Source organism: Cyanistes caeruleus, chromosome 1, assembly GCF_971803275.1.
Source record: "Cyanistes caeruleus chromosome 1, bCyaCae1.hap1.1, whole genome shotgun sequence".
NCBI lineage: Eukaryota > Metazoa > Chordata > Aves > Passeriformes > Paridae > Cyanistes > Cyanistes caeruleus.
Window position 1 is genome coordinate 4,957,932 of NC_141701.1, and position 12,068 is coordinate 4,969,999.

At 39.1% G+C, this 12,068-nt stretch overlaps 1 protein-coding gene across 35 annotated transcripts in view; it reads left to right on the top strand.

Annotated features, from left to right (window-relative positions):
* The window catches only part of PTK2 (protein tyrosine kinase 2), a 190,905-nt gene that overhangs the window by 121,089 nt on the left and 57,748 nt on the right, over positions 1-12,068 (top strand). For all 35 annotated transcript variants that reach the window (XR_015283368.1, XM_086877588.1, XM_086877666.1 and 32 more), the window contains 4 exons: positions 3,153-3,293; positions 4,019-4,096; positions 5,078-5,185; positions 6,141-6,258. Coding sequence is in view for 34 of the 35 variants with exons in the window: in XM_086877588.1 (XP_086733714.1) it covers positions 3,153-3,293; positions 4,019-4,096; positions 5,078-5,185; positions 6,141-6,258 (445 nt within the window). In the remaining variant the exon portion in view is untranslated. The remainder of the gene's footprint in view (positions 1-3,152; positions 3,294-4,018; positions 4,097-5,077; positions 5,186-6,140; positions 6,259-12,068) is intronic.

Here is a 12,068-nt window from a genome sequence, read left to right on the forward strand (position 1 = left end):
CTTATGTTAATCCTAGCTAAGACTATAAAAGTTACTTGAATCTCACTCCCATTGAAGTCCATATGTTCTCAGAGTGAAAAATGCAAATTTTTCTCAACATGTGATGAAAAGGGGGATTAAGAATGGTCACCAAGTATTTTGCATTTATAGCCACCTCAATATGAATGTCCTGGTTAAATGTCTCTTACAATTGATACATGAAAGCATAAATCATAAATTGCTGTTTCGGAGCTGGTTTTGGTAAGCAGTGGAGCTTTATAGAAAGAATAGAATTCAATTTGAGATTTGGAAAGAATCTGCATTGTGATTTAAATGGGTAAACACAAAAGGTCTGTCATGACAAGGTTTTGTTTCAAAAGACTTTTGAAAATCAGAAGCTAATGAAGTCAAGTGGATTTAAGTAATCCCCTCTGCATTTTAATTTAAGCAATTATCTGAAACTGTATTTTCTGCTAACGGGAGAAATTGTGGTAAAAGGCTCCAGACATAAAAGTATGAATAACTGTCTCAAAAATAATATTATGGAGCCAGAAAACTGACTGACCAAGAAGATTGCACTTTGGAAATCATGAAATGGGGAGAATAGCAGGAAGAAGTAGCAAGAGTTGCCAGAAGGTGAAGCTGAGTGGAACCTTGTAAAGACATGAAAAAAAATGTTGGACATATGAAGAAGAAAAACAAGGGAAGGAGAAGTGTGTCTGCTTTTTAATGAAAATGAAATCCCTATTCAGAATAGTACAGGATCAGTCCAAATCCTTAAATTGCTCTTCCACTTTGTGAAAACCAGGGAATTTGAACTGGCAGGCAAAGGAGGGTTCCCAGTAGCTGTGAAATACAAATTTCATTATTTCTCTCAATTCTCTCTGCTTTGAACAAACACAGAGGGGGAACAGTGGTTCTTAGAAGTGCTTTTAAGGTCAAGTTTTCAGTGCATTTCTCTTGAAGTTGCTATTTGCAGATATTTCTGATAGATATTCTGATATCTCCTGTTATGGAAGAGGTGTGTTTCTGGGGGCTGTTCAGCCTTGAGAAGAGAAGGCTCTGGGGAGACCTGAGAGCTCTTTCTTGTGGCTAAAGGGGCTGAAAGAGAGCTGGGGAGGGACGTTGAACAAGGGATGGAGTGACAGGACACAAGGAATGGCTTCCCACTGATCATCCAATAATGATCGGATATTGGGAAGAAATTCTTCCCTGTGAGGGTGGTGAGGCACTATAGGGGTTGCCCAGAGAAGCTGTGGCTGCCCCATCCCTGGAAATGTTCATCCAGCTGGGTGGGACTTGGAGCAACCTTGGGATAGTGGAAGGTGTCCCTGCCCGTGGCAGGGGGATTGGAACAAAATGGGCTTTGAAGTCCCTTGCAAACTAAACCAGCCCGTGACTCTAATCGACTTTCTATCTTGGCACCTTGCTCATTATGTTAGAATTTGAAGTGACAAATTCTTCTTGGTGGACTGAAAAGAGACAGATTACACATGCCAGTATTCCTGGCAGTAAATGTGATGCTAGAATTGGTCAGGAAAACAAACCATGAGCAGAATAAAGTATCATTCACCAGCTGAGTGGCCAGAATACTTGGGACACCTTGAGCTAGCAAGTGCTTTTTTAGTTTGTTGTGTCTTGCTCCTGGTATTTGCCACTGATAAGCTAAGCCTGAGGTTTGCAGTTGCCTTGAAATTGGTTTTCTCAGTAAAAATAAAGATAACAGGGAGGTCCAGTGTAGAGTGTCTGAGTCCTAACAAAGCCTGAGGCAGCTCGGGGTGCACAGAGAAGGTTTCCTGACTGCTAAAGGCTTTCTGGCCCTGTCCAGCTCTGCAGCCTCCTTAATGATCCACCTGATAGCTGATTCTGCTAAACTGGCAAAATAATTTGAAATTATGCCAAAGTCACTGATTTCTTTGTTAATTTGACAATACAGTATGTGCTGAAAGGGCTTTTTTTCCAACCTATGTATGCATCATTGCAAAACTGATTATTTTGTGAATGTGCAACACCCTTGCGTTACTGGTACTGGAGTAACTCCTCCTAAACACTCCACATAAACATTTCTGGCTATTTTGACTTCTGAACATTCTGTGAAGGCTTTCTAAAAACGAGTGCCTAATCTGGCTGGAAGTGCTAATGACAGAAGGAAGTTGATATTTGTGTACTGCCTGGGCTGTTAACAGGCAGTGTGGGAGAATAGAGAGTTTTACTGCTGTTAAAATGGGACAGATATGTTTGCATGGTGGAACAGTGGTAATTCCTGTCTTAACCTTGACATATTGGGAAGATAAGCATGGTTTTGCTTTCTGTCGTTGTTAGTTGGAAGATGTATTAGAAATGTGTTTTTAAGTGACTAAAAAGTCACTTTAGACAGATGTTTTTATTCACAGTTCTTGACGGCTTGTTCAGATTGGGGGCATCTTAGAGATACTGCTTCTCAGGCAGTTTTTATTTTCTGTGAGTGTCTGTCTTTCAGGGACTATACATTATGTACAGGCAGATAATTCATGTTTTTTAAAGTATTAGTTTAGCTAGCCTTTGTGCTGCTCTAAGTGGTTATTTGTACCCTGAAAACAGTAATAAAGTGCTAGATACCATAGTTAATATAGTTTGGTTTACTTTTTACATTCAGTCTACTATTTAAATTACATCTTTTTTATATTGAAGTGTTTTTTTTTTTGCTTATTATCAGACTGAAAGAATACACTTTATTATGGATAGTCTAAGTTATTGTATGCAGAGATTAAGATACAGCTACAGTTGGCTTGTTATTGCCAGGTAAGAGAGAGAATGGTGATTTAGGTTTAAAATCTCATATGGAGGTATAAATTGTTTTGTTTTGTTTTTTGTATTGGGACACAGTTCAGAAATTGAGAGAAATGAGGAACTTAGAACAAATATTCCTGAAAGAAGTTAACATGTGTTTTTTTTATTATAACTTATTCAAAATGTTGTTAGATATCCTCTCTGTAATACAGCAGAAATAATGTTGATGCTAAGCAGAAGTTAAAAGGCAGAACTACTGCTTACATTTTGAAGCTTTTTTAATTCCTTGAGAATTGTCTGCATTTCATAGATAAAGACCCTTAGTGCTACTGAGTGACCAAAACTCTTAAAATGTCCCTCAGCTAATAGATATAAAATAATTCTCCAAATGTTTTAATACACAGGCCAAAACACTTCGGAAATTAATCCAACAAACGTTTCGACAATTTGCCAACCTCAATAGAGAAGAAAGTATTTTGAAGTTCTTTGAGATTCTCTCTCCAGTGTACAGATTTGACAAGGAATGCTTCAAGTGTGCTCTTGGTGTAAGTAGAGGAATGTCACAATCACGAGAATACTTTCTAGAGTTTTAAGTCCAATTGTTTTTGCTTGGTTATGAAATAAGTTTTTGCTTGACTCCTGTTCTTACATAGAGATAATTGGATTTCTTTAGCAACAAATCATATTTATTGATTTTATTTAGAAATTTCTCCAGTGACTGTTTAAAAAAAATCATCATTCATTAGTTGGAGTAAGAATTGTATGTAAAATAAGGTATTTTTATAGGTGCTTTGTTTGTGAAAGTCAAGCACTTTTTCAGCTGTTTCCACAAAGAAATGAAATGAAACTTCTCAACTTCTTTTAGTAATTTTTCATCTAATACCTGCTAATCTGTATCTATTTCAAACAAATTTTGATGAAGTGCTCCAAGTCTGGAAGGTTTGGGAAAATGGAGATTCCAGCAGAAATTAGAACTTGAATGTCAGTGTTCATGAGAAGAGGAAATACAGGAAATCCATAGTTCTCTTGTAGACCTAAGATAAAACACATGGAAGTGCAGTTTTGAGTAGCAGAGATCCCCAGGAAATGAGTCATGAGGGGTTTTGCCAGTTACAGAATTACTCGATTTTAATATAATTTTGTTTGATGAGTTGAAAAGCTTCTAGATATTAATTACTAAAACCTGTAATTACCACATTGGATGATAGTGTTCTATAGCAAGGCCTTGTCTTACTACTGAAATTCTGCCCTTTCTCCTTTGACTCCCAAGTCAAGCTGGATTATTTCAGTGGAACTGGCAATTGGCCCAGAAGAAGGAATCAGTTACCTGACAGACAAGGGTGCAAATGTAAGTCTGCTTCTGTTCTGTGGGTTTTTTTCTCAGTCACTGTGTTAACAACCATGACCTGTTGTGAACTCGATGTCACAGAAAGGAGAGTGACCAGTCTGACCTCAGCAGAGCTCTCAGCTCTTAGTCAGATACCAATTTGTGATTTGGGATCAGAGGAAAGGCACTGGTGTTAGGTACAGAGATAGGGTCAGCTTTAGCCCTGAATTTTTTGGCTTTTCTACCCAGTGAAGTGCTCACTTGCAGAATTTGAAACATTGGTGGGTACTTTTTACCAATGAAATACGTGAATTATTCTGAGTTGTTCTCTTTCTTAGGAATGTGTAAATGCAGGGCTTGTTTAACCTGTTGGTGAGCACATTTGTGCAGGCGTTTGTGCTTATTTCTTTTCTTTATACCCTTCACAGCCTTTTCCTTACTTGATTCCAGTTGTATTTCAGTATTTCCTGTGCACCCCCATGGTGCAAAGGAGCTCTGTCCAGACAGATCCTTCAGCAAAATGTTTGGGAATTTTAGAATCCTGACTTAAGCTGAGCCCATGTCCAGCTTTCTATTGAAATGAATTCAAAAGCACTGAAAAGATGGGGAAATCAGGAATGCACAGCTAAGAACATACCTTTTCCAGCAGTCTGGAGGGATGTTTGGGAATGTGTCAGTGTTGGGTTCCATGTGGTTTTTTCCTGTTGAGTTTCCTCTGTTGACATCCAAGAGTTTGTTCCCACTTCAGTGTGCGCCTGGCGCTACTCAACAGTGACCTCTGTGGGCACAGTGGAGCTGGATTCTTTTTCCAGAAACTGGATATTTGTGAGTGTTGTATGGGGTAACGAAACTCTAGAAAGAAACAGAGAACAGATTTCTGCACGTGTAGTTTGGGGATCGAAGTCTACCTGTGCTTTTGCAACCTCAGGGATAAAGGCAGGCTATTTTGCTGTAATTTGGATTTTTTTTTCCCCTCATTTTTTTTGTGTTGCCTTTCTGCAGCCAACCCATCTAGCAGATTTCAATCAAGTGCAAACCATTCAGTATTCAAACAGTGAAGACAAGGACAGAAAAGGGATGTTGCAACTGAAGATAGCAGGTGCACCTGAGGTATGTTATTTATATTGTATATGGTGATAAACTTGCTACTTTGTTTTTCATTGCAAGGAGCAGGGTGCAGCATACTCTTAATGTGGATATTCTCTATATTCGACTTTTGTTCTGGGTTTAGTTTTTTAAAATCGATTTAAAGTTCATTACATGTTTTATGTTTTGCATCTGGTGCTTGTAGACTTTGATATTCATAGAAGCAGCTTAATATAAAACCAGTAGGTCTTAAATGCAATTTAATAGCAGCCTGTGCATATGTACTGCATCCTAGAGAGGAAACAGCAATTCCACTTTTATATAAAGGGGAAATGTGAAAGAAGAAAAATTTGTTCTCTTGTATTACATAGAAGCAGCGCTGGAAGTGAAATCAAATCTTTTTCTTGGTCCATTGCATCAGAAAACAGTGGTAGAGCAGGATTGAGGGAGAGAGGCAGATCTGTGCAGAGGATAATAAATATTGGTGGTGTTGACATTAATAGCTTGTCTCCATGTCTCTCATCTCTTTCCATTCTACATATTTTATTTTTTAAAAAATCTTCTTTGAAATTGGGAAGGGCTGTTTTTAGGCAAAGAATAAATTCTTGCAGAGTGGGGAAAAAAGATGCCACCTGTGAGAGCTTTAAGGAATAAGGAACTTCTTCAGAATTGTCTTAATTATAACCCTGAAAGTCATAGCAGTTGTATTCAACAGTGGTTTACACTTCATAAGCCCAAATTAACGCTACATTTAGGTGGAAGGTTTTACCAGCTGTGCTTTCTGAACCTCCTGGTTGAAATTTGCTGCACAAAAGTTAAAGCGAGAATCTCTCTCTGGTTCCCTGCTCACCCACATTCTTCTGTTTACACTTTGCAGGCGTGTGTAAAGTTCTGATGCAATGACACAGCTGTTCCACTCAGTGTTTGCATCTACAATAATTCCTCTTTGTTGGTGCCTTGTTTTTTTTCCCTTCTGTAGCCACTGACAGTGACAGCACCATCCTTAACCATTGCAGAGAACATGGCTGACCTGATCGACGGCTACTGCCGGCTGGTGAACGGGGCCACGCAGTCCTTCATCATCAGGCCTCAGAAAGGTAAGGACACCTCCATCTCAGAGCTGCTCAAGAGGTTATTTATTTTGCATTTGAACACAAGACACAAGGCAGCAGAAAATCCCTCACTTGGAGGCTCTTTTCTTTCAGGGAGGAGCCGATAGTAAAATTGTCACTGCATCAAAATTGCTTAATGGCCAATAATTAAGACTGATGTAAGAAATCACTGCTTTACACTAAAGCCAAAGTTAACTATCAGAAAGTGAATTAAAGGCACTCCTAATAAGGGTGTGTTATCTTATAACATGATTTTCAGTATACAAATGGAAATTCAGTGAGGTTGGTTAGGATGCATTTGGATAAGGTTCTGACTGGTGATAATGTTTTTGTTAATGCCTTTCTCCTAGATACTTAAATGTCTCAATTTAAAAAATAGAAACCTTGAGAGGTCTCATGAGTTTCTCTTCGAAAATAGAACTAAAACAGAGATACATTTTATAGTGTCTGTCAGTTGTTTTTGTAGCATCTCACAAGCTGCAAGCAGTGAAGCGAGGTTGCAGGTACGCCTCATTTTAGAGAGAATTTAATTAAATTTCATTAGAATTTTTTTCCAGTTTCAGACGGCTGTAATTATTGAAAAACATGCAAGCAAAGCTGCTTAAGAATGAAATTTTCTTATTTCATGTTATTCTCATCTTTACCCATGGAAATTCATCCAACTTTCCTGCTTTATAAAGCAGTAAACTGTTTCCTTCTTCCATGTTTGCAATACAGGAAAGTACACAAATGATCCCAGCATCTCTCCAATGTAAACTGAGTCTCTTTTAGCCACGTTCTTGCTTTTCTTTGCCACAGGTTTTCCCTGGGGTGATGTTGTTAACATTATTAAGATCTTCTCTAGGTCCATCTATAAGATCTTACCTGTGTGTGGCTCAAAAAATACACAAACTTAAACTTGATCATTCAGTAATAAAGCAATGTGATCTTAGGGTGTTAGATGTTTTGACAACACACGGTAATTGTTATTCTTAAATTTGCATGTTTTTTTATTATTTCTGACCCTTAGTATGTGAGTGACCTTTAGCTCCAGCACAAGCAGCTTTGTTAGAACCTGTGTGAATTGTGCAGCCTTATCTCCACACAAATGAAAATCTTCCCTCAACACAAACTCAGCTCTCCAAGCCAACCTGGTGCACAGCTTGGGGATGATGAACCATTGGCTCCAAAATCAGACACTAAAAGGATAAGCTAGCATCTAAAATGGGCATCACAACCCAAGATTTCCATGTCTCTAGACTAGTGTGTGCCCATGAGTGGAGGTCTTTTGTGCCTCTTCTTTTCTGAGAAATCATTGTTTGGGGTTTGCTATAATCCTTATTATTCACCCCCAAAACTTTCTTTCTAATGCCAGTGGCTGTTTTCCAGCCTGAGCTGTTGTAGCCACAGTTGATCTTGTAAAACTTTTTACACATGACATGTCCACACATGACCTCTTCCCTGAATTAATGGTTAATTCTGACTTTGTCTCTGCTTTTCCTTTAGGGGCACATCTAGGCTTTGTCCACTTCTTGCCACTTCCACACTGGTGCTGGTGCCCATCAAAATTGACCTGTTCTATTTGCAATTTTTCTTTCTAATTCCTGTCTTGCTCTGACCTGACTTTCTTAGCAGCAGCTACTAGATCTTCTAGGATGACTGAGCTCTCTGAGGGTAGTATCTCTGGTTTTCCTGTGCCCTGCACTGAGGTTTCTGATAGGTGTAAATGCAGGATAAATCAATGCTTGTAAAATGCAGGGTGTTTATTTGTGTGCTGTTCTTATAACACAGAATTTTAACATGGAGCAAATGAGCAGTGATTGAACAGGAACATCAGGTAGCCCTTTGGGAACACTCCTCTTTATGCATACATGAAGAGAGCCCCTGTAGTTACAATAAATTCTGGCTTTCTTTTGTCTGAGATTTATTTCTTTGAAGTTCATAGCAATACCCAACATATTCATTAAACATTTCATAGGAGAGCTGTCCCAATCATGATCTGCATTCCCAGATCCCTCCCACAGTGAGCTTTGATTGTGTAAGACACATCAGAAACAAATCATGGAGCAACTCTTGATCTCAGGGATGTGTTTTATCCCCCTTTTGAGCTTTCCCATCCTGTCTTTGTTGTAAATTTATGTTTATTTCAAGTCTCTTCATAAATTGTCCTTCTTGATTACTAACAGAGCCTGATTTTGTGGTATCTGTTGTGGTATCCATTCATGATCCAATTCCTCTTAAACTGGGGAGAGCACATGGTAATGTTTTAAGACGTGGACAGCATTTGGCATTTTTCCATTCAATTTGTTTTATTTTTCATAAATATTTTGATAGACAGGTCCCTTTAGACTAATGTGGGAATGTTACACTTAATATCTGTGTTTCTGTTATCACACTTATCTTTTACAGTCCAAGAGCACAAATGAAAAAATTCATAAAAAGCTGAACTGATTATCAGCTTTTAGGTTATGAGGTTTTTACAGTTTTCTACAACCACTTGAAAGAAGGTTGTAGCCAGATGAGGGTTGGTCTCTTCTCCCAGGTAACAAGTAACAGGACATGAGCAAACAGCCCTAAGTTGCTCCAGAGATGGTTTGAAGTGGATGTTGGGAGAATTTCTTCCCCAAAAGGGTGGTTAGGCATTGGAACAAGCTGCCCAGAGAAGTGTTCAAAATCTAAATAGGTTGTGAAGTTCTCCACTTAAGTCCTTTTACCCTGGGCATCATTTTAATTTCAATGGAATGCTGACATGTGTTCCCATTCTCAGGATACTGTTAACTCTTTAGTTTGGCCCCTCACTGATTTTTGCTTTCACAGTAATTTCAGACAGGTGAGGACAATTTACATTTCCCCTGGCACCCCCAGCCTGGCTGGTGCCTCTGGAGCTGCCTGGGTTCTGCTGTGTCCAATATGGAGCTCTGTTCAGCGTGGAAACACTTGGACAGTCCAGTGGAAACCCCAGTACAGCCATGCATATCCCATTTCTTTAAAAAAATATAGAATTGAGCAAGAAAGTTATGAGTTTTAACTTAGAAAAACAACATACGCCTTAACTGGGATGCTATTAGTAAGAAACTTTGACATCAGACCTGCAGGAGTGTACTAATGAATATTTGGTATTTTGTTTGGGATATAAATTGCAAAAGGATGAGCACCAGTTTGGACCCTAATTGGCCTGAAGTGAACAGTTTGTATCCAGGGAGCATGTAGGCTTCTGCAAGATCAGGAGTTCCATGAAGATAATTTTTTTTCTTTAATTATATCCAGTGGTAGAGGAGGCATAGAATCATGGAAGAATCACAGAATAGTTCAGGTTTGCTGATACCTTTAAAAATCATCTGTTTCCAGTCCCCTAGTACTAAAACCCCTGTGCACCTCTGGTACTACTTAGTAGTGTATGAGTTTTTTTGAGCCTGAACACTTTTTTGTGTTTTTTGATTTTATTTTTTTTTAACATCTACTTGCTTTTCCAGCTTTCCCTGTCCATTTACATCCCAGCACTTGACACATGTCTCCAGCACACAAGCAGGGTGTGTTGTCCCTGTAGCCTGTCCCTGCAGGCACCAGGCTGTGGCATCTGGGCAGTTCTGGGTGGTCCTTCGTTCTTCCCAGGGCTGAGCCTGCCTTGCCCACACCTCCCAGCCCCATCAGCCCAGAGGATGAGGGTCCAGATCTCTTGATCTGATGCAAATGAGCACAAAACCAGTTATGTCCTGAGGAATTAAGCAGGGGATTGTGAAAAGGGGGATGATCAGATAAAACAGTTTTGGGTGTGGTAGACCCATGTGTGCTGCTTGATTTCCCAGTGGATCTGGAAGCAAATATTCATTTAACTTGGGTCAGAGTCTCTGCTTTTCTCTGTCTATCCCCATCTTTTCCTCACAGTTTTCCAAACTGCTTCAGTTCTTCTCACCTTTCCTTCACTTTCCCTTCAATTCCTTCACCTTTGCTTCGCTTCTTTTCTTCTTCTTCAAACTGATTGACTACATCATACTACTACTCAATTTACTGTGTAAGACTTCTATTCACATTCTCCTTATCCCACAAAGGGCCAAGAAAGGATTTGCTATTACAGTGGAATCAAGATTTTGTTTTGTTATGAACTTTTATGTTTTATTACCACCCTTGCTTTGCACTTTGCACTGATAGATAGGAAGCTGTTGAAAAAGTGGAACAGAGGCTTGTGGGAAAAGAATGAGATTCTCTTCTTTAAGGAAATTTAATACCCCAGTGGAAAGTCAGGTTCTCTCTTTATCTCCTTTAGATCCTCTTTGATAGGTAGTATTTGACTTGAGCACACACCAGCAGTTACCACCTGTGGTATTTCTCACTTTTTTAGGAGGAAAACACAGATCTCATCTGAGCTCAGTACCTTGAACATAAAAAGCATTGTGACCCTGCAAGTGTTATGAAATCATTCCTATCAAGTATAATGAAATCATTCACTGATCTTTCTGAGTCCCCAAATACGATACTTGACAAAAAAAAAGCCCTAGGGGAAATTAAAATTCCATCTTTAGAATGCAGTTTGAATAGTGTGCAGTTAACATGTAATGGAGCTACATATTAAAGAGCAAGGAGAATTATTTTGAATAGCTGCTTATTAATTGTGCATCCATTACCTTGATTTAAAAATAAAGAATGATAAGGTTAACTATGCAATTTAGTGAAGTTCTTTTAACACAGAGGAATACTCTGTGTTCCACCAGTAACATGTGTGATTAATCAGCACCATCTAAGCATTAAATCCATTGCCAAGTGTAAGAGCAGCATTGGAACAACCAGCAGTAGCAGCATCAACTGGTGTAAACCAGAGCCCAGGATGATTTCATGACTAATGCTGACAGCTGTAGGTGTCATGTAAAAATGAAGTTTCTTTTGAGTGTTCTTTATGGCCCTGGGGAGGCCTGCATAGCAGTAGGCAGGACTCTTGTGCCTATTCTTTCAAGCTTGGATTGAAACTGGGTTTTGCTCAGTTTCGTCCAGGTTGAACCTCTCATACCCATTACATTCTCTTTTTTTGGATACTTGTTCCCCAGTCTTTCACTGCCAGGCTGCACCTCCACACCATTGATCTCATACTTGTTACTCCACTCTATCTCTGAGGATCCTTGCCTTTTGTTTACTTCACAAAAGATATCATTTCCCCTAACATAACACAGTTCTTGTATCTTACCTGCTTACATAATCCTACTGTCCTTGCTCTGACCCCCAGTTCCAGGTGCTTGCTCTTGTCACCTTGGTGAGCTGCTCCAGGGCTTCAAAATTGCAGCTTCTGGTTTCTCTTCTTTTCTCCAACTTCCTTTTCCACACCCTCCCTCAGACAGATCAAAACAGACTGATGTAGTTGAGACAAATTATGCTTTTCTACCTAGCAGCAAAAAACAAAGAACCAAAATAGTGTATTTTGCCATGTTGAGTGTGGCTTTTGGGTACCAGGCATCTGCTCAGGCCCTTAATACACAAAGGTGAGACTGTTGTTTACACCTATAATTCCTGGAAATTTTAACATGGGAGAAAAACAAATGTGAATTTACATGATTTTGTTAAAACAGTGTACAGGACACCATTTTCTGCAAGTGTTGCCATTCTCTCAAGTCACTTTATCAGAGCTACATTGATTTAGAGAGTGAAACACTTATTAATAACCATCTTCTCTCCTTCCCTGCATACTCCAATCTACTGAAAAGGTGTTTTGCCAAAGGATTAGTAACCTCCCCAGGAATACCAAGGGTTTTATCAAATCCAACAGGAAAAAAATCCCCTTGAATATGTACATTCAAGCTCTTATATACATTACCATTTTCAAAGACTGG